The 26,983-nt window shown below is 48.3% G+C and overlaps 1 protein-coding gene across 9 annotated transcripts in view; it reads left to right on the top strand.

Moving 5' to 3' along the window:
• EPB41L4B (erythrocyte membrane protein band 4.1 like 4B) overlaps window positions 1-20,310 on the top strand; it is a 126,863-nt gene extending 106,553 nt beyond the window's left edge. For 3 of the 9 annotated variants that reach the window (XM_038553047.1, XM_038553045.1, XM_038553050.1), the window contains exons 21-26: window positions 3,673-3,859; window positions 6,206-6,283; window positions 12,430-12,546; window positions 15,501-15,569; window positions 18,745-18,890; window positions 20,061-20,310. In XM_038553047.1, the coding sequence (XP_038408975.1) occupies window positions 3,673-3,859; window positions 6,206-6,283; window positions 12,430-12,546; window positions 15,501-15,569; window positions 18,745-18,890; window positions 20,061-20,166 (703 nt within the window). In that variant the 3' untranslated portion in view covers window positions 20,167-20,310. Of the gene's footprint in view, window positions 1-3,672; window positions 3,860-6,205; window positions 6,361-12,429; window positions 12,547-15,500; window positions 15,570-18,744; window positions 18,891-20,060 lie in introns of those variants that run through there. The other 6 variants (XM_038553049.1, XM_038553046.1, XM_038553048.1 and 3 more) reach the window with 6 other exon arrangements.
• Window positions 20,311-26,983: the final 6,673 nt, after the last annotated feature.

Here is a 26,983-nt window from a genome sequence, read left to right as displayed (position 1 = left end):
CACACATACACACACAGCCCTTTTGACTGTTGGGATATTCCAAGTTCCTAGACCAGCATGATGTGTATTTGGATTTTAGGGTTCCCCACCAAGAGCATCATGATGTTCAAATGCTCTGAACAAGTTTTCAAATTGATGTTTTTATCTATTTTTTAAAATATGTTTTAAAGATTTTATTTATTTATTCATGAGTGACACAGAGACAGAGAGAGGCAGAGACCCAGGCAGAGGGAGGAGCAGGCTACATGCAGGGAGCCCGACGTGGGACTCGATCCCAGGACTCCAGGATCATGCCCTGGGCTGAAGGCAGACGCTCAACCGCTGAGCCACCCAGGCGTCCCCAATTGATCCTTTTAAGGATATAAACAACTCAGCCATGTTCTTTCCTGGAAGTAATGACATAGCGAAGAAACATAGCCACGTTTCTGTGGCTGCTGTGTGTAGAGAAGAGAGAGACACAGAACTCTATGTAGAGTTTGAGGCAGGAAAGAGTGTCCTTCTTTGATACTAGCCAGGATGTTTAGAAAATGATGGGCGGCTTTATTTTCATCTAGAAATTTAACTTTACTATTTATTTAAACATAGTATAAAAGTCTGAAAATATTCTAAAGAGAAAAATATTGTAAGTCTGAAGAGAAAAACTAACCATTTTCCTAGAATCACGCCATCAAAAATAACCCATGTTCACATTTAATGACTATTGCTGTAGACATTTTTCACATATTGTTAAAATGGAAGGAAATCATTTCAAAGAAAATAATCCAACTATACACAAAATTGTCCTTATTAAATGATATTTCATGAATTTAACATGAATTTACCTCAAAAACTGAGGTTGAATTGAAAGACGCTTTGTAGTTAGGCAGATTATCTCTTTGCCACAAAATCTGAGTTAGGACAAAAGGTTATAAAAACCATCAAGAATCTGGAGTCTTTTTCAATTTTAGGCAGTGTCAGTTGACTTCCTGCTGTGAGAGATTAGCTATGTTTTTTTTTTAATGGCCTATAATGTTAAACTACATAACTATGCTTTTAAGGTTAGGATTTTCTTTTGTAATGAGGCAGAAAAGAATTTTAACCCCCGTCTTCCACTTAACTAGCTGTGTCACCTTGAGCAAGTCGTGTCACAATCAGCCACTGACTAGCGTCTGCTTCTCTGAAGAGTGGAGATTATAATGCAGGGCTGGTGTAAAAATTATATGGGCAAATGCATGAGTTACTGATCTGATTAACTTCATCAGCATGGATCTACATATGTGGCATCTTATTCATTTTTCCCACTTACTTGTTCCAGCCTCACCTGTCTCCTTCCTAAAACTAAGTCCTAAATCCTCCTCTTAAGGCTTTTCCGTCGACAGAATGATCACAAGTCGCCCAGAAACTCCCTCGACCAGTCCCACCTACAGCTCAGTTGTATACCATGGCCACATTTTGCACAAGGCCATTGGCATGATGAGGCCCCTGTGAGGGACCCTGCTCAGGCCGCACTGGTGCCCACTGTCCATGGAACTTTTATCTACACCTTTTGCTCAGCCACCATTTCTAAAACAGAACTCCTGGGATGCCTGGGTGGCTCAGTGGTTGAGCATCTCCCTTCAGCTCAGGGAGTCATCCTGGGTCAGGGGATCGAGTCCCACATAGGGCTCCTTATGGGGATCCTATGTCTCTGCCTTTCTGTGTTTCTCATGAATAAATAAGATCTTTAAAAAATAAAAATAAAACATAAATAAAATATAACTCCTGTGCCGGGGTAGCTCTAGGAGTTCCACATGGAAGCCCCCCTAGGAAACATGTATCAGGGTCCCTAAGACTACCCTCAAGTCTGATTATTCCCTGGAAGGACTTGCAAAACTCAGAAAAGCTGTTATCCTCATGGTCATGGCTTATTCCAGTGGAAGGATACAGATTAAAATCAGCAAAGGAAAAGACACAGAGTGGATAAGAAGACTGGGCGCCAGCTTCCACTTGTCTTGTCCTGAGGAGTCACAGGGTCAGTGTTTAATTCTTCCAGCAACAACATGTGACAGCATATGTGAAGTAGTACCAAGCAGGGCAACTCACTGGAGCCTTGGTATCCAGGCTTATTATTGGGGGTCAGTCACATAGTCATGGAACAGGTACCCAGTCTCCAACAACCACCCCCTAACCCCAAGATCAAATTGATATTAGTGTGAGCATATAGTGAAGACCTGTAATCAAAAGCAGGTTTTGTCTGCAGGTCTTCACTAGAAGTCACATTGCTAGCATAGACTATGTGGCATGGCCCAAGGTCAGGTATGCAGTGACACCCTTATCATGCAGATATGCCCAGGGCCCCGAGGTTCTCCCAGAAGCTCATCAGTGGCCAGAGGTTTGGAATGTGCCGAGTTAGAGCACCCCAGGCCTGCAGGGTCAGCCCTTTACTGCACAGGCAGCATTCTGGTTGACATTAGGGGATCAAGGACTTGGCTTAATTTCTGTAAGTTTGAGAAGATACTGTCCATACTAAGAATGGCTGATTGATGGCACTGGTCTGTCCTGTGCCAGTATGATCAGATTAACAGGGCGTCCTGCCTTAATATACTTGGTTGGAGGCCAAGCCTGCCCCACAAATCCAAGCCCTGGAAACAAACCCAGAATGCAATCCAGACTTCTCCTCCATCGTGGTGACTTCCTGTCTAGTGTACTTTCGCACCTGCATCATCCCATTCCACCAGAGAGGTCCCAAGACCAGAGCTGTGAGGCCCCAGACAAACATGCCCAGCTCCTCCCCTGTAACTATTTTGTCACACCAGAGGAACAGTTGTTATTAGGCCATGACAGGGGTGATTATACTTTTCACTCAGGTGGTCAGTTGGTTGGTTCTTAAATGGCTTGTATTTACCCTCCTAAGGGAGGTCACTCCCTTGGTTTGGTGGCTCCTCAAAAAAATTCAGCATAGGACTACCATATGACCCAGCAATTCCACCTCGAGTGGAATCCCAATCCAAAGGAATTGAAAGCAAGATCTCAAACACATGTTAGTACATCAACAGGTGCATGGATAAACAAAACATAGCCCATCAATGCAATGGAATATTATCCAGCCTTAAAAAGAAATGAAAAAAAAAAAAAAAAAAAAAAAAAAAGAAATGAAATTTTGGTGTATGGTGCAACATGGATGGGCCTTGGAAACATTATGGTAAGTGAGATTAACCAGATACAGAAGGACATATATTGTTTTATTCCACTAATATGAGGTCCCTAGAATAGTTAAATTCATCCAGACAGAAAGCAGAACAGCTGTTACCAGGGGCCTCAGGGAGAGGACACTGCAAGTTACTGTTCCATGGATACAGAGTTGCTTTTGGGGGTGATGAAAAAGTTTTGGGTGGAGATGGTGAGGATGGGCCCCCAACATTGTGAATGTATCGAATGTCACTGAATTGTACGCTTCCCAATGGAAAAGAAATGATAAATATTATGTATATCTTTCCATAATAAAGACAATTTTTTTAATCCCTTGGCAAATGACAAAAAAAAAAAAAAATTCAGCCCAAATTGGCTTTGGCAAAAATGTCACTGTCTTGCCTCCTGGAAGCTGGACATCTGGCAGACATCTGTTTGGGGAGCTCCCCCACCCCCTCCCGGCCCTCCCTCTGCTCCCCACAGCCTGTTTATTGTCGTAATGAGCAGAGCTTCATGTGCTTTTAGTAACCGCAGTGATGAAGATGACCTCCCTCCTGACCTGGCCGAGGCAGTAGGAGCGCCCACAGCCGCTGCCACAAACACCACCACGGCCACCACGCAAGTCTCAGCACCGCTGGTGTCCCCCAAGGGCCACAAACTCAGCTCGCCTCAGAACTCAGAAGGCAAGGGCCAGCTGTCCCCGGGGGCCAAGGTACGGGGGGGAAGCCCCAAGGAGTAGCTGCACTTGCTAGGAATTCAGTATCAATTTAGTGCATGGCATCCCACGTGCATTGAAACTTGGCGCAGTCAACCGTGTGCTCATAAAACAAGGGTGACAACCACGAGGACAGGGGTTTTATATAACTCTCCCCAGAAGAAGACCTGTTTATGAGCCCCAAATGATATCATAAAGGCTTTGCACACTGTACTTTAAGAGAAAATGGAAGAGATCTTTGAGGGCAATTTTGGGTTTAGAGTATCATCCCTATATAATCTTCACTGCACCATAAACATAGGAAACAAGAAATGGTTTTCCCCTCATCGTGGAAAATTTGGAGCAGTAAAAACATGGCAGTGGCCCCGTCCCACTCCTTATATTGGATGGGCCCATGTGAATAGTTTGAAAATGGGCAATATTATTTTGACAGTTCACAATTTCAGGAAGTCGCCAGCTGCGAGAATGGGCTGTGACAAAGGCCTTGCTCAAGGCATTTCTCTCGGTTTTCTCTGAGTGACCCTTAGCTGTGGTCATTCTGCAGCAGTTGGTCTGAATACGTTCAAACCTATTGCTCTATGAGTAGATGGCAAGTCAGAGGCTGCTTGGTCTGTGGTTCCCACTGAGGAATGGTGGGGGCCTTGAAGTCAAGAGCAGCCCCCAGACTCTGTTCCCAGCTGGTCCTTTCACACGCTTGAGACGTGCAAGTACACCGCAGACCTGTTTCCCCAAGCCTGTTTCCTTCCCCTAAAAATGGGAATAAGGTCTGCTTCCCTGCCCAGCTGATGGGCCAGCATCAGGTCCAGTGGAGGTGACATGTGGGCCAACTGGTCATGATTCCTAGTAGCCTCTAGGTAACAATGGGCCAGGCCGTATCTGTATCCTGCTTGACCAGCTGGTCATTTACCAGCTCCTCCTGCCCAGGATCTTTGGGAATCCCTTTGTGGTGCTCAGCAGGAGATCCTGCTCAGGCCAGGGACCCCTCAGCCAGGGACCAGCCCAGACTGAGGCTCCCTGCTTTCCTGTAAATCACCTCCTGGTATGTTGAGCTAAGTTTCTCTGTCTTGTGCAGAGCCCCTCACACTGCTTTGTTTGAAGTGTGAACATGGGTTCCTATCATATATTCTTCACCATGGTTAAAACCAAGCAAAAAAAAAAAAAAAGAAAAAAAAAGTATGAAACAAAGGAGAATTCAGTGGGGATGGGGATGTGGGTGGCTTCCTACCAGAGGCCACAGGGCTCCCTCTCCTGGCCATCTCTCTCCTTAGGGCCCTGCTTGTACCAAGTTGATGGGGGTTATTTTTTTTCCCCATAAAGGGCCTGTAGGCTTCCCATGCTGCTGAGACTCCAGGGCAAAAAGGGAAAAAAATGTTTTCCGAAAAACTGCATGTGGGTTTCAGAGATACCTTCCTCCCACCATGAAGATCTTCCTCATTACTATGCAGTTGGCGTTTTTTGTTTTTTAATTTTTAGGGGCGCCTGGGTGGCTCAGTTGGTTAACCATCTACTTTCAGTTCAGATCATGATGATCCCAGGGTCCTGGGATAGAGCCCCGCCTCTGGCTCTCTGCTCAGGAAGGAGTCTGCTTCTCCCTCTCCCTCTCCCTCTGCCGTTCCTCCTGCTTGTGTGCTCTCCCTCTCTGTCAAATAAATAAGTAAAATCTCTAAAAAAATTTTTGTTTTTAAAATAAACTCTGTGCCACACATGGAGCTTGAACTCATGACCCTGAAATCAAGAGTTGCATGCTCGACACCCTCTGGGCATGTGAGTTTAGCTCCTTGAGGGCTTGACCCACTAGATCCAGGATGGGATCTTTTCTCTATATATATTCAGAGGACTCTTTTTTAAAAAATTTTTTTAGATTTTATTTATTCATTTATTCATGAGAGACACAGAGAGAGAGAGAGAGGCAGAGACACAGGCAGAGGGAGAAGCAGGCTCCATGTAGGGAGCTCGATGTGGGACTCAATCCCGGGTCTCCAGGATCATGCCCTGGGCTGAAGGCGGTGCTAAACTGCTGAGCCACCCGGGCTGCCCCTCAGAGGACTCTTTGAAGCATTTCCCCTCACAAAGACCAAAGAACACTCAGAGCACTTAAAAGAAGTTCTTTGCACCTTTTTAAAAAAGGCGGTTCCCTAGCCTGCACACAGTTTCTACCCATTAAGGTTTCAGAAAACATTTGGGGTTTGGTTTCTATAATTTGCACACTGCTGGGCAAGCAAACATTCTGGGGGATTGGCACGGTCAGGGGCTCAGTGATGGAAAAAGTCTGTGTTTTCTGGGGACTTCCCTTGTTGGTCCAGAGTTGACACTGACCAGCGATATTTTTATCTGCCTTCCTAGAGTCCCTCTGACCGAGGAGGTGCCTTTACCTTGGAGCCAGGCGATCTCCTGATGGACTTCACAGAAGCTACTCCTCTGGTAAACTTCCCATTTTGCTAAAACCAGAAAAGCCACAGACCATAGAAACATCTTGGCAGTGGGACGGATGGACAGAGGTGGGCATCGCTGTTGGGAAGGCTCTTCCTCTTGTCCTGCTCACAGCCTGGAGGCTTAGGGATCAGCCTTCTTTGGGGGTTCAGGCACATGGGTCCCTTTACCTCCCAGAGCCCTCAAGGAGACGGTGCTCTTTTTCCCCTGAAAAGGGCGGCTACAGGGGTCCCACCCTGCCTGTCTGCTGCTTCCCCAGCGGGTTGGGATCCTTGGTGCTTGGGTCTTGGCTTTTTGGCTTCCTGGGCTGCTCCCTGCATGCCCACCCATGGGGCACCTCTCGCTGCTGCTTCCAACAATGTGCTCTGGTCCGAAGCACTGGCTCAAGGCCTCACTCCAGCTTTCCAAGGCCTCTCGTGCCCCCCTGCCCTGCCATCCTCCATCCTCTGCATACAGGTCTTCCCTTAGGGATGGTGGTCCTCATGAGACTCCTGCAGGCGAGAAACCCTTGCAGGGGAGAGAGCCCTGGACCAGGAGTCATGCAGGCCAGACCTGGCTCCAGTCTCTGCTCCTCTCCTTAGGAGCCTTGCCATGGGGTAAAGGATGCCATCGTTTGCCGTATCTGCCTAAGAGTGTCTTAATGATCACATGAGACAGAGAAAGCCCTCGAAGAATAGAAAAGCACCATAAATGTGTGTGAGATATTATGAATAGCATTAGGTGACACAGGCAAACTTGGATGCACTTTCGGCTGATACCCAAGTGAACCTCAGCATAGATCATGGTCCGCAAATGTGGAATGTGAGTCAAAATGTGAACCAAGTCAAAACCTACCTCCCGAGAACTCAACGCACAGTGGGTCGTGTGTGGGAGGCTCTGGGAGAGGACGGGGCAGCTGGAGGCTGGAGGGAAGTCAGGTTGATGGAGGGTCAGGCTTGACAGGAGAAGCCAGGAGCGGGAGTCGTTCAGGAAGGGCTCGCGGGAGGAGCAGGTGGTGGATAGGAAGGGTTTCTGGAAGGCTTTCAAAGAGGGGACGAATGAGGCAGACAGATTATGGTCTAGGCTTTAGGAGGGATCACCGTCCCTGCTTTAGCTGGCACAGGGCACTCATTTGTGATCTGTACAGAGTTGGTACCGTCCGAGAGCTTCGAGTCAGCACGTTTGGATGAACAGCTGAGAACGGACAGTGGGCGAGCTGGCCTGCTCCGGGAACGTTGGGGGTTACTCCCTTCCCGTGTCAGAGAAAATGCAGCTGAGTTATCGATGGCCTTCTTGTTAGACAAATTGCCAAAATAGGATAACCCAGAAGCAGGGCCTTCTCTCATCAGCTTGTCATCCTTTTGCACAGATGGGGAAACTGAGTCCCCAGGTGGGGATGGGGCCAGAGCCCAGGTGTTCCAGTTCCTTCTCTGCTGCCCTTTGCATCACCAGATTGGGCTGATGTGGCATCTGGATTTCAGAGACTCGCCACTTTGGGGTAGAGCAGTGCCTGGAAGAGGGGCTGTGTTTAAAGCACTCCTCAGACTGAGACGGGGTGTGCGGGACGAGACAGCAAGTTAAACAGCCTGGGCCTGGTGCTACGTCAGGATCCCAACTGAGTGTCCCGGTGGAGGCCTTACACCCTAGGAGGGCCATGGGGGTGGGGGGCGGCTAGAAGCCAGGGCAGCAGTCTGAGGACATCAGTCTAGCTGGAGGGCAGCAAACCCCAAAGGGACCTGAGAACCCCTAGGGCACAATGTGAGGGCCTACGGAGGCAGAAGGGGGAGAAAGCTGAGTTCCTAGACCCATGCTGAAGAAAACACGCTGGGCAGGAATAGGAGGCAGTGGGGGAAGATTGCTCTCTGAGTTAGGCTTGAGCAATTTCCAGAATGTGGAGGCATGCTGCAGGTAATGCCATCTAAGAGCCTATAGGAACTGCTACTTTTGTGGGACCCAGTGCTTTAGCCTGTCTGGGGGCCACTGAGCAAAAGAAGGCTTCATAGCATGGGGTTTTTGAAGTATGAGTAGGAGTTTGCCAGATGGAGGAAATGGACCAAAGCATCTTATGCCAAGGGTGCAGCATGAACAAAATACTGAGTCTTTATTAAAGGTTCTGGCAGACCTGAGAAACTCGGGGTAGTTTATAAAAATATATCTTACGTGGCTCTGACAGGATCAATAGGATTTCCTGAAAACACATTGTGTTGCCGATCCAGAGGGAAGATTTCATTGTCCCATCTTTATCTTTGAACGTTAATGGTCTGATAATAGAAAGGAAGCAGCATCTGTGTGGGACCCAGAGGTCACCTGATCTGAGGTGCCAGTGCCTCTGCTGGTACCCCCCTGGCCACAGGGAGCTCACTCCCTCTCTGAGGATACCTTGCCATATCTGGGCTGCTCTGACTGAGCTCTGAAGCGGGGCCCAGGGTGCTGCACTGCCCAGACACAGGGCAGCTGAGGTCCTCGTCCTGTAGCGGGACCTGGCTGCCCCCTTCACAGCTGGAGTGTGCTGTGAATACAGATCTCAGGATGAAGCATCCTTTGTCTCGCTTATGTGGCTTTGGGGTGGGAGTGCATGTCCATCCACGTACATGTTCACACGGAAGGTATGCAGGAGGGCTGGTGTTTTCATGAGAGCCCACTCCATTTGGGGCTGTCCTTGGCATCACTGGCTCTGACCTTATGTCCCTCCAGACTCCTGTCTTCACCAATGCCAAGTGGTCCTGGAGAGGGAGGGGGCTCCAGCAGCTTTTTTCTCCTGTCGGGTCTTCTTACCCCCATGCTTCACCTGCTCTGCCTCGCATCGAAATGCAAGCAGCAGTCCTCTCTGTTCTTCTGGAGGAGAGGGTGGGGGCGTGGTGTCTCTGCCCCAGAGGACAGCGGAGGAGAGATGGATTTAGGGCCTGGGGCTGGATGAGACTCCCAAAGCCACAGCACCACCCTGCTTCCTTGGGCCAGAGCTCGAAGGACAGCAGAGAGAGGATTAGGACCAGATTCTCTTGCCTTCATTCGGTGACGTTCCATCAAGGCATTAGAAGTGCTGGTCTAACCCTTAGGCCTCCAATCCTGATGATCCAGTCTCTGTGTGGAGTGGTTTTCAAAGAAGCACAGTCCAAACAACTGAGAATAAGAGTAAGCTTCAGTCTTTAACTGGCATCTCTCAAAAAGCATCCAGGATTAAATTATCACCTCTCTGGTAACACTTCTCAAATCCCACTTCTCTTCCTTCTTAATTCTCTTGCACCCTGCACGACTCCAAGGATTTTCATCCTCAAACTCTCCAAAAACACATTCTTTCCAGTGTGTCAGTCTTGCAACACTCTCTCCTCCTTCTTTCCCATGTCTTTTCTTCTCCTGCCCCCAACTCTTCCATTCTGTAGCTCCATTTAGCAATAGACGCCCTGCCACCTGTGTAGCTTGTTGCTTGCCCGGGGCTGGAATCCTCATCGCACACCTGACAGTCAGACTGGAGTTTCTAGCCGGGATGGGAGAAGTGGGGCAGGAGAGAGGATCGGGAGGGAAGAAAGCAAATGAGTGGAGACCCACTGTCCACGGTGGAAGGTGAGTCTGGGCACGTGCACGGGGTGTTGGTGTTGGCGGAGTAGAACGAGGACACCTCGCCCAGCTGCAAAGCGGAGGCGCTCAGGACCCAGATCTGTTCTGGGCCTGGGAATATTAGAGTTCACGTGCCAGGGAGGAGCCTGGCCTGGCCACAGGAAGGTTGTGTCGGGCAAAGAAGTGGGCCCTGGGCCGGGTGTCAGAAGAAGTGGTTTTCCATCTCTCTCAATAATGTATTTTTTTATTTTGAATCTCGTTCTATCGGGAAGGCTGAAGCTTGACCCCAAGTCAAATCAGGATGCCTCTTCCATCTTCCTGGGGAATCATCCATCTTCCCCAGGGCACAGGAAGATGGAGGGAAGTCTGTTTAGTTTGTGACGTCATCTGTTTGCTGATGCATCTGGGGCATCCCCTGCTTCCCTCGTGCCCCTTTTGGATGAGAGGCAGTCTCTGTCCTGCTGGGACGAGCATCCAATTTTAGTATATGTGCTGCCGAAGCGAGCACGTGGGACGAGCATCCCTTGTCCTTCTGGACATGCCATACAGCCATCCATTCTGCCCCGGGACCTGCCACCTCCCCAGTTCCACCTGGGCAGAGGGACACTAGTCCCTCTCTGCTCTTCAATCCCTGTGCCCGAGCCTGAGCCTGTGAAGGAGGGGCACAGGCCCCGCTGCTCACTACTTCCCAATGTCTACCCGTCCTCATGTGCTCTCTGACTTGTCTCTCCAGTCCTCAAACTGGCAACCTCTTTGCTTATCTGAATGATAAAGAAGCCTTTCACATTTTCATCTTCATTTGTCTATGCCAGAAATCTTTCTGTTCCCCCAAAGAGTCAAGATTTTAAACCTCAAAAGCCAAGTAGCTTAGAAGAACTTAGGTGCCTGGATGTGGAAAAAAAGAGCCAAGGAGGAGAGGAAATGCCGAGAGAAAAAAAAAATAAAATGGAATCTCAAAATTGTATTCTGTTACACGTGTTATCTTGTTTCCTGTTCGTTTACTAACAGATGCACATTTAGAAAGGTCATGAATGCGTGTGGGATGGATCAACATTTCTTCACCGTAAAAGTCCAATGCTGGGCAAAGCCTTAGGACATTCATCATAATCTTCAGCTAGGACACTAGTGGCTTGTACACATTATGGCATCCAAGCAATAGGGTCCATGTTTATGGATCATTTATACCAGCTTTTATTTCCTTCAAAAAGCACACAGGAGTGCCTGCTTATCTGCAGAGGCAAAGGCCCTGTGGCCTGGGGTCCCTGATGTAGCTGATTCTGGCTGGGGCAGCGTTGAGAAGCGAGGCTGGAGGGCAGGCTGGAACCTGTTTCAATCAGGTCTCAAATGCCAGCTTATGGAGGGTAGAAGGATTCCCCCCGAAGGCAGGAGAGAGCAGTGAGGGGGAGAGTCTCAGGAGGCCGCTAAAACTTGGCAGCCGGTGGTTAGCACGGCCTCGAATGTGTCTGAAGGATGGATGCAGAAGCAATCAACAAGAAGGTCTAGAACCACAGGCTTAGACTTCGCAGATGCCATTTTTCTGTATCTCCAGATCTGAGTAGTAAAGCAAGGTGGTCCCCCAGACGGTTGGAGACCCTGGTTGTGAAAGCCCTTTGGAACTGTCCAGGCCGCACCGGTTGTAGAGGCCGGCGTCAGATCAATTTGGAGACAGAAAAGGCGCCTGCAGTGGTCTTGATCATGTTTCAGTGAGACTTCCCCAGAGGCTGTACTTCGTCCCTTATGGCAGGATGTCCCCAGCTACTCAAGGAACTCTCTGGAATGCAGAGATGCGTGGACTTACTGTCTGGAGTGAATGGTCCCTCCTGAGGGACAGGCCACAGCATCCTGGGCAGCGGCCCCCGTCCAGGCCTCAGAGCATCCTCTCCTCACCATCCGAGCCTCCCAGTGCAAGCTGTCGGCCGCTGCTGGTGCATGGCACTGTTCAGGGCTGGGGTGGGGAAGCCGTAGTACCCCAGGCCATCTGGCATTTTCTCACGATGCTCGATGCCTTCCAGCTAAAGCAGCAGGGGCCCTCAGTGGCGACACGAGGTGTCGAGGTGTCATGCGGCCTGGGCCAGAGGGCTGGGGGCCGGGTGGGGGGTGGTCAGGGCCAGTATGTTTTCTGCACCCGGAGGACAGATCCGAAAGTGCACCGAGCCGTGTCTCTCCTGGAGCACCTGTTGGCCCCCCGCTGAGCCCTGCACCCCGACGTGGGTGCCCCCAGGCCTGGCAGGCCCGCCTCCCTGATTCGTCTGTGGCCTGGGCAGGTGCTCCAGGAAGCCGCCACAGGCCCTGCCTGCCAAAGCCCGGGAATGGGGTTTTTGGAGGGGTGGTTCTGCTCAGATAGTGGAGGAGACACCCGAGCATCAGAGAGGAGGAGAGAAGGCGGGGAGAGGAGGGAGGAGGGGGCCCCGAAGCCCGCTGGCCAGAGGCTGGAAGCAGGCGGGGCGCAGGCTGGCTCCAGGGCAGCCTGGGGTTGACAGATCCTTCTTGCACTGTGCTGTCTTTCTCTCCTCCCCGTCCCCCCTCCCCTGCCTCCGCCCCCCCTCCCCTGCCTCCGCCCCCCTCTCCTCCGCCTCCCCCCTTCTCTCCTCCCCTCGGAGCAGGCCGAGCCAGCCAGCGCCCCCCACTGTGCCCACTCTCGCTGCTCTCCTCCACTCTCTCCCCTCATGAAGGAAGAGACCACTGGAGTTTGCATGCACCCTCCAATCAAAACGAGGCTGGTAGGTACCCTGGCAGGGAGAGGGGCCTGGCCAGGAGAGCTGAGGCGGGCAGGAGCCCCCAGGCGGCCTCCCCACCCGTGTGCATGGGCGCTAGACCTTCTGGAAGGGCCCAGCTGACAGGTGCTCTGACTCCGGGATGGATGACACAGTTTGGCCAAGTTAGGCCCCACAGGCTGCAGTCCATCCTGCCCTTTGTCTGTAGGTCTCGAGGACCAGGAAGCATTTGTTTTCCTAAAGTTCCGATGAGCAGAGATGCTTTTCCAAGAAAGAAAGAGAGAAAGAAAGAGAGAAAGAAAGAAAAGAAAGAAAGAAAGAAAGAAGAAAGAAAGAAAAGAAAGAAAGAAAGAAAGAAAGAAAGAAAGAAAGAAAGAAAGAAAAAGAAAGAGAGAGAAAGAAAGAAGCTGCCTTTCTACTGAAAATAAAAACTTTTTTTAAAAGGTTTTATTTATTGATTCATGGGAGACGTGGAGAGAGGCAGAGACACAGGCAGAGGGAGAAGCAGGGTCCATGCAGGGAGCCCGATGCGGGACTCGATCCCGGGACTCTGGGATCACGCCCTGAGCCAAAGGCAGTTGCTCAACCACTGAGCCAACCAGGCGCCCCAAAACTTTTTTTTAAGGTTTTATTTATTTATGCAGGAGAGTCACACACAGAGAGAGGCAGAGACACAGGCAGAGGGAGAAGCAGGCTCCTGGTGGGGAGCCCGATGGGGAACTTGATCCCGGGACCCCCCGGGGTCCCGGGATCACACCCTGAGCAGAAGGCAGACACTCAACCGCTGAGCCACCCAGGCATCCCTGAATGTAAAAACTTCATAAACTTGTCTTTCCCTGCTATGTTTCAAGGTAACAGGATGAGTGTTACATGACAACCTGAAAGGAATCACCCATCATCCCAGCGTGGCACAGTGTTTTTGTTTTGTTTTGTTTTGTTTTTTCCATTTGTGCATGTTTCCTTCTAATAGCATTCGTATTCATTCATACTTTTACAAAGTGAAATCATAGTCTCCATATCATCTCCCGTTTTTTCTCTTTTCCCTTAGCGGTGGACTGTCTCTACCTTGTTCTTGTTACTGCATTGTAAATGACCGTATTCCATCCAGTGACTGACTGGTCTACCATTTACGTAACAGATTCTTAGGGCAGGACGCCTGCTTTGTTTCCAGTGTGTCATTATTCGAGGGGACACAGATAGCTTTCGTGTCAGGTATTTTATTTTATTAGGCTAGACCCTAGGCCGGGTTCAATATTGTGACTTTGGCTTTGCTCCCTTTCTAAAGTGGTTCTACCAAGTGTCAGCACCATCGGAAGAGTGAATGTGCGTTGCTGTCGCCGAGCAACACAGAGTGTAACTGTTGGGATCGATTTTTTTTTTTCATTTAGGGAAGATAGAGTATATAATTCATTGAGGCTGCTGATATTCACATTTCTTTAATAGCAATAATAATAATAATAATAATAATAATAATAATAATACTTCTTTTCCCTTTGGCTTCGTGATGGTCTGAGAGTCCTATCTGTATGTTACTTTTCACTTTGCTCTTGGTCTCGGCACACACGCTGAACCATGAGGTGGTGGGAGGAGAACGCACCATGGGGAGAAGCCGCCCCCCCCGCCCCTGGGTCCTCTCGCTGCCTTGCAGGCAGCCGCTATCAGCAATCTGAGCTGGCACCTGGGTCTTAAGGCAGTTTGGGGCCCATTCTGGGAATTTTGAGATGTTTAAAGAGACCAAAGAAAGTTTGGGAAAGAGGAGCAGGGGTGGACTGCACATCTCCATGCACATTGCAAAGACACTGTCATGCTCTGAGTGGTTGAAAACTCCTCCACCCATTCAAGAAACCGCAGCAGATTTGGGTCTGTTCTGTTGTGCTCTTGCACATCTGCCTTAACCCCCATCAGAGTGACTCAAGAGCATAAAATAACTACCCTCGGGTCTGCAGACAAGCCCCCAGGGAGAGACACAAAAGCAGCTGCCCTTGGGCAGTGGTGGCCTCAGTGCCCGGGCTGCAGCCTGCTGGTGGCAGGTGGCCTAGCGTGCATTCACCAGCAGGTGTGCAGGCAGTTTCTGTGCCCTGGGGGCCGCAGGCAAAGCTAGTACCAGAGTCGTTAGACCCCTGGGCCTGCTGGCAGTCCTCTAGGCTGGTATAAAGAAATAAGCACACTCCATATTCCCTGAGGCCTCCAAAAGTCCAAAGACAAAATGACCAAAGAGAATGAAATAGAAGCAAAGGCTGTTTTCGGCCACTCGCCACACCTGTGCTTACTTCCGACCAGCCCTGTACCACAGCCACCCCAAGCACTGGGCACTTCTGATCACAATGCCTTTTATCCCAAAGGCTACGGCCGCAGGATTCTCATGTGCGTACAGGGGCCTCCCACTTCCCCAAGGTTTTTCCCTGTGGCCCACAATTTACAGGGAGCCCAACAACTGAAGGGAACAGACAGGAAATACTTGCTGGCCTAATTAGTGCAAAGCCTCCTGGTTCTCTGTCCACCGTCACAGACTGTGTCCCAGGATGTGGCCTGCCTCTAGTCCCTGCCTCACAGCTGTGGGGAAGCCATCAGCAGCCACCCAGGCAGCTCTGGCCTGCCGCATTACACACCCTGACCGTGGCCTTTATGGATCAGGCCACACATAGGGCCCAGTGTGTCTAGGAGACCCACACAACCTCCAGGGAAGGGAGTTCTGGGGACAGGTAAGCGTGGGTGGCCTGCACACACAGGATTGCAGCCTGTCAGCCCTGCTGGGTCCCAGCCCTACAGCACAAGGACCAGCACAGATACAACCTCTGGCCAAGGGGTCTCTGGGACCTTCTATATGTTTCTTTATGCAAAGGACGAGGGCTCTGCGTGTGCTCCCCTGAATCCTTCAATTCGGTTTTAAAAGCGCGCTGCCAAAGATTTCAAAACTTTTGTTTTCTTTTGTAACCCTCCTGTCTTTCTCTTTTTTGAAGATAAAAACATTCCCGGCTGATACAGTGACCCCATTTCCTGATGCTTTCAATACAGGGCCACAGTTCACCGTAAGTAGATTCAAAAAACAGGTCTACGTTCTAAAATGTTGTTTCTGTGCTTTTCTGTGGCGTGCCAGACAGCACTGTCGACGGTTGGTTTTGTTTTTTTTAAGATCTATTTACTTTGAGGGAGTGTGGAGGAGGGGCAGAGGGAGAGTCTCAAGCAGACTCTCTATTGAGCTCATAGCCCAACACAGGGCTCAATCCCAGGACCCCGAGACCATGACCTGAGCTTACATCAAGTATTGGAAGCTCAACTGACTGAGCCCCCCCAGCTTCTTTTAATCATATGAACTCTGTGAGCTTGAGAAGGAGTTGGGGTTTGGGACCTCCATCCTTTGGTTATTTTATTTTATTGAAGTGAGCATCACATAAGATAAAATGAATCATTCTAGAGTGACATTTACTACATTTAGTGTCATGCAACTGCTACCTCTCAATCCAAAGCACTCTTTAAAAAAAAATTATTTATTTATTCATGAGACACAGAGAGAGAGGCAGAGACACAGGCAGAGGGAGAAGCAGGCTCCCCGCAGGGAGCCCGATGTGGGACTCAATCCTAGGGCCCCAGGATCATGCCCTGGGTGTGAAGGCAAGCACTCAACAGCTGAGCCACTCAGGTGCCCCAATCCAAAGCATTCTTATAACCCCCAAAGGACACTTCATTCCCATGAAGGAATCACTCCCCATTTCCCCCTCTCCCTCCAGCCTCTGGCACCCACCAATCTGCCTTCTGTCTCTGGACTTTCCTTGTGGATGTTTCAGATAAATGGAATCTTATAATATATGACTTCTTGTACCTGGCTTCTTTCACTGAGCATCATGTTTTTGAGGCTCATGTACACTGTACGGGGTATCAGTACTTCATTTCTTTTCATGGTGGAATAATATTCCATTGCATATATATACACAGCCCAATTTGTTGATCCATCCAGTCACTGGTGGGTCTTTGGGTGGTGTCTACCTTTTGGCTACTGTGAATAATGCTCTGTGAACACATGTGTACATGTGTTTGTTTGAGTTCCTGTTTCCAGTCGGGTTGGAGCTACAGCTTGATAATGGTGTGATCTTAGGTAAGTCACTTTGTACTCCTGGCACCAGTCTCCTCTTATGTGAATGGAAATGGTAATATGAGGGACCCCTGGGTGGCTCAGTGGTTGAGCCTTTGGCTCAGGTCATGATCCCAGGGTCTTGGGATCAACTCTGCATCAGGCTCCTTACAGGGAACCTGCTTCTCCCTCTGCCTGTGTCTCTACCTCTCTCTGTGTGTCTCTCATAAATAAATAAATAAATAAAATCTTTTAAAAAAAAGAAATAGTAATATGAATATCCTGTTTGTATCCAATATGAATATCCAATTAAGGATCAAAAGGATCACAGAATGTCCCACAAGTGTCAAGCATGGTGGTTGTCCCTCAAGGCCACAGAGGAAGAAGGGTGTAATTAATGAAAGCAGGGAGTCATGACAACCTGCTTCATGTCCCCACCTCCCTTTGTGTCACTGAGCAGCTTGTTTGAGTCCTGCAAAATGTCAAAATATTCTTAAACATTTAAATACTGTAGTTTTGGGGCAGCCCTGGTGGCTCAGCAGTTTAGTGCCACCTTCAGCCCAGGGCGTGATCCTGGAGACCTGGGATCGAGTCCCATGTCAGGCTCCCTGCATGGAGCCTGCTTCTCCCTCTGCCTGTGTCTCTGCCTCTCTCTGTGTGTGTCTCTCAGTGAATAAATTAAAAAAAAAAATCTTACCCCCCCAAAAAATAAAAATAAAAAATAAAAAAATTTTTAAAAAATATTTAAAATAAATAAATAAATACTGTGGTTTTCTCATGTGCAACATGAGTGAGTTTGGTGATTTTCAGACTTCGTTTTAGGCTGCAAGTCTTTTCTTTAAATGAAAGCTTCTGCAGAAGCTCACTACATAAGGAGTGGCTGCCTGGAGCAGAAGTGGGGGGTCCAGGATCACCTTCTCTTTCCCCTCACCCTCTCCTCCTCCCAGGGATCAGAGTTTATAATTCCTGGAACTGAGTGATCCCCGAGGCTCCTTCCAGAGGCTTCCTGGCCAGCCTGAAGGATCTGTGAGATGGGCTGGGGGTAGCCTAGGGGTAACCAAAAGTGCACTCTCTTGAGCTAGATGACGGTCACTACCTGAGGTGGCTTTGGCCACGTGGACAGAGAGGGAAGGGGCAGTGGCTGGTGTAGCTTTGGGGGTTGAGCAGAGGTAGGGAGGTGTCCAGCGGTCCAGGCAGAGGCAAAAACAGGTTCCTGGAATAATGCATTTCCAAGGTCATGAGCTGCTTCCAGCACCTGCCTTGTGAGAACCAGAGGGCAGAGACACAGGGCTCAGGCCAGCCAGTTAAATGCTACTACCCTGCAGTCATCCTGCCCCTGCAGCTCCACTGGGCACAGCTCCCCAGCTGGAGGCTCTGGCTCCACTTCCCTCAGCTGGCCCATGGCGGGCTCTCTGGCCTCCTGCCCAGCCTTGGCAGTGCTGTGAGACACCCAGGGAAGCCCTTCCTGAAAAGCTGGGGGCCAAGATGGAGCAGGAAGCCAATGTCAGAAACCACACTGGCACTTTTAAGAACTGGGCAACCGTGGCTCGAGGGCAGCACTTTTCCCAAGGTTCAAGACAGTACTGATGCTGCCAGTCTGGGGACCATACTTTGGGAAGCACCGAGATACTGGTGAGAAACACCAATTCTGGAGTCAGCTTATCCTGCTCCTAAGTACTGGTTCTTCTTAACATTTACTGTGTGACCTTGGGAAAATTACTGAACCTCTCTGAGCCTTACTTTTCTTTATCATGAAGTCAGCTCTAAGTAAGATACACATTTGTTTCACCTTTTAACTCTCCAAAGTCAGAGTTCATTGCGTTAGTGGGTGCGACAGAGTTCGAATGGCCACATTTTTCTTTCTCTGTGGCACATGCCAAAATGGTGGATCTCACAATGGATGGTGTCTAAGGTGATGGAGGATGACCTCTACCTGAAGGATTGTCAAGAGGTAATACGTATAAAGTGCTTAGCATAGAGCCCGGCTCAAAATAAAACCATTTAATAAGTGGGAACTGATTTTAGCTGTTATTAAAAAATAACAGGAATTGTGTGCTAAGGCTTAGGGAGTAGCTGACAGTTTAGAAATGGAACCCAAATTGAGATTGATTTCCTCTTTTCTGTTTTCTCTCCAGGCGGACTTTAGAGACAGTAAATTACCGTGCTGTCCTGGCCAGTCTTCCCCACTGATTCCAGCAGTGACCCTGAGGCCTTTGACAGAGACCATCTCCACAGTGCAGACCATCTACACCACTCGGAAGCCTGTTTCTCTGGCAGCCAGGTGAGTCCGACCAGTGGGTACCTACCAGCAGGTAACTGGTGATGGGAAAGCAGGCACAGGCCCCAGTTTCATTGGGTCTCTGATGTCTAGAAACCTTTTATTTATTCTTTCATTCATTTTATGTATTTGTTGAAATGTCTACAAAGGCTACATAGTATTATTCGAGGTCCCTGGGATGTAACCGTGAATAAAACAGATAGAAGTCCTACCTTTGTGGAGTTTACAATTTAGTGTTGGGTGTGAAAGAGAGAGAAAGAGAAGAGAGAGGGAGAGATGGTGACAAGCTAGGGAGGGAAATGAAACCAAGGGCAGGCCAGGAAGGCCTCACTGAGGTGGCTTGTAAGCAGATACCTGAAGTGGGGAGTGAGCAGGCTGTGGATATTATGCACTTGAACAACTCATCAGAGGGAACAGCCAGTGCTAAGACCTCTGAGCTGGAGCATGCACGGAATGGTTAAGGAAGGGAAAGGGAGCCAGCGTAGCCAGGGCGGAATGAATGACAAGACAAGAGGCCCATGATGTTGTAGGTTGGGGCCAGACTGTACTTGTTGGCCACAGTAGAAAGAGATTTCTACCCTGTATGAGATTATTTAAAAACTTGGTTTGTGCTTTCGATGTACACTTCGTGTGTGTGTGTGTGTGTGCACGCGTGCCTGAGCGTGTGTAAACAATGGAGAAGGATCCCATAGTTAGGCTGCCGGGTCCAAGGGCCAAGAAGTCAGAGGCAACCCCTCAAAGGAGCCAATCTTATTTCACTCAATTTGTTTATTAAGATATGGGGGAGAGGGGGCTCTGGGAGAAAGCGCATCTGAAACCATTTTAGAGCATGACTGAAAGAATTCTAAGCCGTGGACATCTTCCGACTCATTCAGAAGACCTTTATGGAGAGGCGGCTATGTACCAGGTCCCATGCTGGGCTCAGGGGCGTGAGAGACGAGTGACACATACGGCCAGTCGGCTGGGGAGCAGTGCCCTGAGCAGCTGTCAGTCTGGTGCAGTGGGGGGGGACCCAGTGGGCAGCCAGACAGTTTAGGTCATTGTAATGCTAGCAAATGTCAGGGGTCCTTAAGGAGCCTGAAAGGGAAAGTCAAGAACCAAGGTCAGGGAAGAAGACGGTGGGGGGTGGGGTGGGGGGAATGACACCGTCCTTGTCATTTTTTTTTTTTTTAGTGTAATCTCATTATTTCATCACCTGCTCTTCTTCAGCGCAGAGACGCTCCGGCAGGAACTGGAGAGAGAGAAAATGATGAAAAGACTGTTGATGACCGAACTGTGAAATTCTCCGCTTGTTGCCTGGAGGATGGCATGGTGCCTTCTGTCCGTTTTCCTTCTTCGGGCTTTGTGTGCTCACTCCAGCACAACACACGGATGTGTGCTCTGCTCACCCAGGTCTCCGTGGTTGGGTTGAAGCCAACGTCTGGCTTGACTTTCATTGGAGAGGTTATTTTCTGTCTCCTGAGTATTAGAGGTTTTCTGCTACTCAATCTAGCTGGGACGGGATTGGGTAAGCCTGGGAGAAGAAAGATGGGGAAATGGGATTCCCTTTTAGTACTGCCTGTGTGTCTATATTCATAACCACAGGGTTAATATGGAACGGAATCCTTTGTTATCAGTCTCAACCATGATTTTGTATGATTGAAACTTGCACCAAGCTTCGACTGTTTGTTAAAGAGTCATTTTTAATGAGAGAACAATTCTATACTGCTGGTTTTTCATTTACACTGGTAATTATACAGGTCTTATAAAGTCTAACTTAACACTCATTTTTATTCAGACACGAGTCGATGAGCTAAAAAAAAAAAAAAAAGAAAAGAAAGAAAAGAAAAAAGAAAAGAAAGTTGTGATCACCAGGACTGAAGAACTTCAGCGAAATCTAAAATACCATTTAAATTGTGGATCTGTTGGATGCAATATTATTTGGCATAAACAGAATTCTTCATTTGGACCCAAAGTAGGGAATCAGAGCTGACAGTTATCTAAAAATTCTTACAAAGATGAGATAATTCAATATCAAGATCCATTTGGGTGTCCCATTAAGGAAAATTCTTTCTAAAGTTGTTGAATTCTTGTCCTGTTGATAGAACCTTGACCAGATGACACTTTGTTCTCTTTTTATATAGTTTCAAGAAATGTGTTTTTAAATTTTTATTATGCACTTGAACAACTTTGCAGGAATAAAGGCACCCCCTAACCACAGACTAGCCCCCTAAAGTGTTTCCCACGCTCTCAGTGAATATGCACACATTTTTTTTTCCACAGCTGTGATGAGTGTGTACATACTCTTTGGTTGTACTTCTCCACCTCACACATATCTTCCCTTTTCAACACAGACCCTGTGCCCTCAGCAACTTCAGTGTCTGTATATCCACATAACATGGTTAACCTCACTTCTCCCTGTTATTAGGTATTTGGGTTGTATCCAACTTTTCACTCTTATAAATAGTGCTGCTATGAATGTCTTTGTAAACAGTGCTCCTTCCTTTGGATTCTTCCCTTGGGAATATCTCCACGAAGGGGTTACAAGGTCAAAGAGCATGGAATATTTTATAGCTCTTGTTTCATATTGCCAGATTGCTTTCTAGAAAGAGCCAATCTCTGGGTTGGAAGGACCTTAAAGGTCGTGAGGTCCACTCCCCCTTCTTCCCTCTGAATGCTTGAATCCCTCTACAATTTATGATGCCACCAGCAATGTATAAGCATTTCTACTTACCAACAGTTCTGCCAGTATTGGGTTTTGCCATTTTAATTTATTTTTGCTAGTTTAATAGGTGTGTACAGTTATTCTTGAAAGGTTGTTTTCTTTCAGTAATTGCTAGCAAGGCTGAGCACTTTTCCATGTGATGATTTACTAGCTGTATTTCCTTGTATGTAGACTGTCCATCCACTTCTTATGACCACTTGTTAAGTGGAATCGATCTCGTATATTTGTATCAGAACTGTATTTTTATGTTGTATTGTATAGTTTGCTCTCCTGTCCCGATCCTTAAAACTGAATGGTGCCAATAATTTGATACTAATGATTATAAAAAAAAATGTAATGCCTCATTTTCTCGCATTGTTGTAAGATGAGGTATGTAAGCAAATATTCAGATAACAGAGGATTAACCCTTTAAAGTGCTGAATCTTTAAAATTTTAATATTTTTTTGAGGGGAATCTTTCTAAAATGCGTTACGCACTTCCCTGCCTTAGTAAACGGTATACTGGAGAGTATTTAACCTTTTCTTGATGAGTCACGGTCATCCTTGTACACATCTGCCCCTTTTGTACTTTGGTGTGGTGCCGGTGATGTCCTCGGGAGAAAACATAGGGCTTGGCTTTGCCTTTCACAGACTATTGTGCTGTTCTCACTGATGAATTTTGTTGCTTTCTGCTCTATTGGTGAAGCCATCTGGGGCATTTGTGGTGTTTGGGACTTTTTACTCCCATTCTATAGCCCCCCCCCTCCGGCTATACTTTCAAAACAGCTTTACCTGTTCTTTATTCTTGTGCACACGATCCAAACTGTGTTCCTGTACAAGACGGGGGAGCTATCTGTGTCTGGGGTTGTAACCTCTTGCCAATCCAGCACCCTCCTCCCAACCTGCTTTCTGAGTCTTCTGCTCTTCACCTCCTGCTCTCTGACGGAAACCTCCTGGGCAGAATGGAAGTTTTCTCGGAGAAGCCAGGGAGCCAAGTATGACATATGTGTCAGGTGTGCTTTGCTTCTGAGGAGGGCTGCATGGGCTTTTGGGACGCTGTTTTCAGGAGGCTGTGAGCCTCCTGCTTTTTTTCCCCACATCCCCCTGGGTTCACAGATGTTCAGCAGTTGATGTCACTGGAAGTCTGATCCCAACAAGTTGGCTGTTACTGTATATGAAAACCCAGTACCTTTGGCAGCTCAGCTCTAACCAGTAAAATCAAGAGGATTCCATTGTTTCAGCAGTTGTCCTGGTTATTTGCCTACTTAAATGTATGACGGGGGCTTGGCGTGGTGACCTGAGGAGATGACATCATGTTGGTTGGATTCATAGGGACAAAAATAAATTGATATAATTTTATCTTTTTTATATACTTAAAACAACAGCACCATCCAGTCACACAACACATACCTGATGTCTGGGGGCGGGGGTGGGGGGGCAAGGGCAGGGGGGCAGCTTATTGACATATTCTTGCCAGAACAACGGCTCCAAACTGTGGACCACAGACTCCTGGTGGGCATGGGTGGGGGCACTACAAGGGGCCTGAGAGTCCTGCAACCCACAGAGTTTGTGGACCATAGACCTGCATGGAAGATCCTTATGTCCGAAGAATTTAGAAACTAGGTCCTAAAGCATTCAGAAGATCCCATCTGAATGTACCCCAAATTTTATATTCTCAATATATCACAGGAATATCCTGAGGTCTTCATCTCTCTCCTTCACCATCTCAGTTTTTTAAAAACCGGAAATCCACCATCTCACCCACTTTAAAGTGTACAGTTTGGTGGGGCTTTTTGTATGTTCCCATTGTTAGGCAAACCTCACCACTCTCTAATTCCAGAATATCTCCATCGTTACAGAAAGAAACTGCCTGTCTACAGTTACCACCAATTCTCCCCTCCCCCTACCTCCTAGCAACCACTAATTTACTTTCTGTCTCTGGATTTGCCTCTTCTGGACGTTTCATATAAATGGAATCATACAATATGACGTCCTTGGTGACTGGCTTCTTCCACTTACCACAGTGTTTTCAAGGCTCATGCATGCAGTAGCAGGTATCAATACTTCATTCCTTTAATGGGTGAATAATACACACCATTGTATGGTGGTACCACATTTTGTTTATTCATCATAAACATTTGGGTTGTTTTCACTCTTTGGCTCTTATGAATAATATAAACATCCACATACAAGTTTCTATATGAACATATATTTTCAGTTCTCTTGGGTATATAACTAAGATTGGAATATAGCTGGGTCATATGGCAACCAAAGGTAAAAAAAAAAAATCACATATACTAGGCAGTCAGAAGAATGGGTATATCTGTTACTGGTCAGATACTGTAACATAACACTGATTTTGGGGAGTTTTTATAACAGAAAAATTATTTTAGGGAAATGGTTTTGGTGAGAAAGAAAATAAAGTTGCTGTCTGTCTTTTAAACATGAAAATGAAATTCAATTCAGGTGCATCCCTGAGTTCTTGTTCGAATAGCCGGCTCTTGTTCAGCCAGCAGACTCTGAATGTTGGGAAAAGTGCTTCTACAGAACATGTGCACTGTTGCGAAAACCACAGTGTTGATTGGCTGCTCGGCAAATTCACATCATTGAGGAACAGAGAGTCTCTGCAAAATCTGGGATGTAATAGAGGGGAGTGTGTGCTGAGAGTGGGAACAAGTCTCCCTTTAGGGCTCAAATCTTATAAGAAAACACAAAGAAGGGCACCCAACTGGCTCAGTTGGTGGAGCATGTGACTCTTGATTTTGGGATTGTGAGTTTGAGCTCCATGTTGGGTGTAGAGATTACTTAAAAAGAAAACACAAAAAGAAAATCCCAAAGGGTAATTTAAGTAAATGGGAGAGAACCTCATGAAAGGAAGAGCCAGGTCTGTAGGGAACTGAGAACCAGAGTGGTTTGCAGGCAGACTGAGTGATGACAGCTATGAAGATTTTCCCTAGGAAAGAATCCGCACATCACATGGTATTCCAGCACCACCCCTGAAGCCCATCTATGGCCCCCACCTTGAGCCCATGGGCTCCAGATTCTTGATAGTTGAAACCCACAGATTACCTGCAAGCTTCATTTTAGGCTGTGATTGCAAACCCACCTCTAACACCACTCCCCAACACCCCCTACCAAAGAAGGCCCACAAATTCCAGACCAATTCACTGGAAGAATGACCTGGTTTTCATTTGCTTTCTATCCGGCATCATCACTGTTCATTATAGTAATTTAAGTGAAGGGAATAAAAAAGAAAGTGAAAGATAACAGGTTGGATTCTAAAACCAGAGACTCAGTACTGAAATCGGAAGTCCAGTGCTTCCTTTATTGATTGATTGGTTTTTGCTAAATGTCGGTCCATTGATAACTTACCGTATCTTTCCTGGTGAATAGGAAGAAAAAGAAAAAGGAATTGCAAGTTTTAAGAATGAGTTTTTCTTTTTTCTTTTTCTTTTTAAAAGAATTACAGGGGCAGCCGGGGTGGCTCAGTGGTTTAGCGCCACCTCTGGCCCACGGCCTGATCCTGGGGCCCTGGAATCGAGTCCCACGTTGGGCTCCCTGCATGGAGCCTGCTTCTCTCTCTGCCTCTCTCTGTCTCTCTCATGAATAAATAAATAAAATATTTTAAAATAAATAAATAAATAAAAGAATTACATATTAGCAGAGTTTCTATTGGCTTTTTTTATATTTTAAAATGTCACACATTGTAAAGCTATGGGGGGTTTTCGTGTGTTTTTTTTAAAGATTTTATTTACTCATGAGACACAGAGAGAGAGGGGTAGAGCACAGGCAGAGGGAGAAGCAGGCTCCCTGTGGAAAGCTGGATGCGGGACTCGATACCGGGACCTGGGAATCACGACCTGAGCCAAAGGCAGACGCTCAACCACTAAGCCACCCAGGTGCCCCACAAAGCTATGTTTTTTGAGGAAGAAGCTTCTTTTTTTGATTTTCTTAAGTAGTTACAGTTCATCTTATCTTTTTTCAAATAATAAATCTATTTCTTATATAACTGGTGTACTGGGAAACCTAGTGAAGCCCAAGCTTTTCATGAGTGGCACCTGATTCACCTGTCAGGCTAAACATGTTTAAACTTCAGTGGGACAATTCACCATCGGTATTAGCTGATACACAATAGCAAACACCTGCCTCTGGGTCACATAGCGCTTTTTCCTATTTCCATCCCATCTCCCATCTCCCCCGGTTCAAAAAAGGTTGAGATCACTAGTATCTCTTTGAGTCTTTTGTAATCCTAGGCATTTCGCTCATGCCACCTATGGCATCGAACCCTATCAAGCCTCACCTGTGTCATCTTCCCTCACCTTCCTTGTCTTCACAGAGGCTACAGATGCACCACTCCTAAACTGGCTTTCTGGACCTGCATTTGGAACCTCTATGCTCTTCTGCCTCCATAATTATTTTCTTTGTTTATGCAATGAAATATAAAGAAATGGGAAAAAAAAGCAGGCTAAAATGCTGGCTCTGCACTACCAGCATGAAAGGAATTGGTCCATGTTTTCTAACGGAAAACAGCTTAGCAGTTATCACTTCAAAACCGTCAGAAGGACTCCAGGACCTGGCATCTTTTGAGTGGGTGGTGTGGATAAGTCGAGTAAACAAGTGAAAGGGAATTGCAAGCCACAGGAACGGATTTGAGAGAGTGGAGACTTGGGGACGGGGGGTGGGGGGGGGTCATCAGGCATGGTGAGGTCCTGCCAAGGTCTGTGCTGCCTGCTTCCCGGGAAAACAGGGTAGACCAGTTGCTTAGTTTGGAAGGGGTTAGGTCATTCAGGGGAGCCGGGGGCAGTCTTTGCTGAGTGCACATTTCTAAAGTGGAGAGGAAGCAGTGAATCCAGCCCAAGAGCGGAGTTCCAGTTTCCCCTCTGGCTCTCGGCGTCTCAGTTCACCTACCCAGAGAGTGGGGATCCTGCTCTCTCACCTTGTGAGATGATCCCAAGAAATAATGGGTGTAGTAAGTGCTTCGTGTACAACAAAAAGTGCTGGAGCAAGATGATGGGGCGGGGGGGGGGGGGGGGGGGAGGCAGCAGTTCCGGCAAGGTGCGCCCAAGGTCCACCCTCCAGGACTCGGGTGCGCATCGAGGCCTCCCGGGGACGTCCTGGCTCACGGGTCTGCAGTGAGGCCTGGGACCTCCGGGGCTGCCCGCGGGCTTCCTGGGGATGCCCAGGCCGCGGGGCGCGGACCGCACGGAGGCAGGGGCGTCGCGGGGCGGGCGCCGGGGGCGCGGGCGCCGCGGAGGGAGGGCGCCCGAGCGGGAGCAGAGGATGCGCGGAGCGAGGGGAGGCGGCGCGCGGGCTGGAGGCTGCGCAGAGCGGGCGCGGGCGCGGGCGCGGGCGCGGGCGGCGGGGCCGCGGGGCGCGGGCGGGGCGGGCGCGGGGGCGCGGGGCGCGGGGGCGCG

The sequence above is a fragment of the Canis lupus genome, chromosome 11 (assembly GCF_011100685.1).
Source record: "Canis lupus familiaris isolate Mischka breed German Shepherd chromosome 11, alternate assembly UU_Cfam_GSD_1.0, whole genome shotgun sequence".
Lineage (NCBI taxonomy): Eukaryota > Metazoa > Chordata > Mammalia > Carnivora > Canidae > Canis > Canis lupus.
Note: the sequence above shows the minus strand (reverse complement) of the source record. Positions and strands in the feature narration are given on the sequence as shown.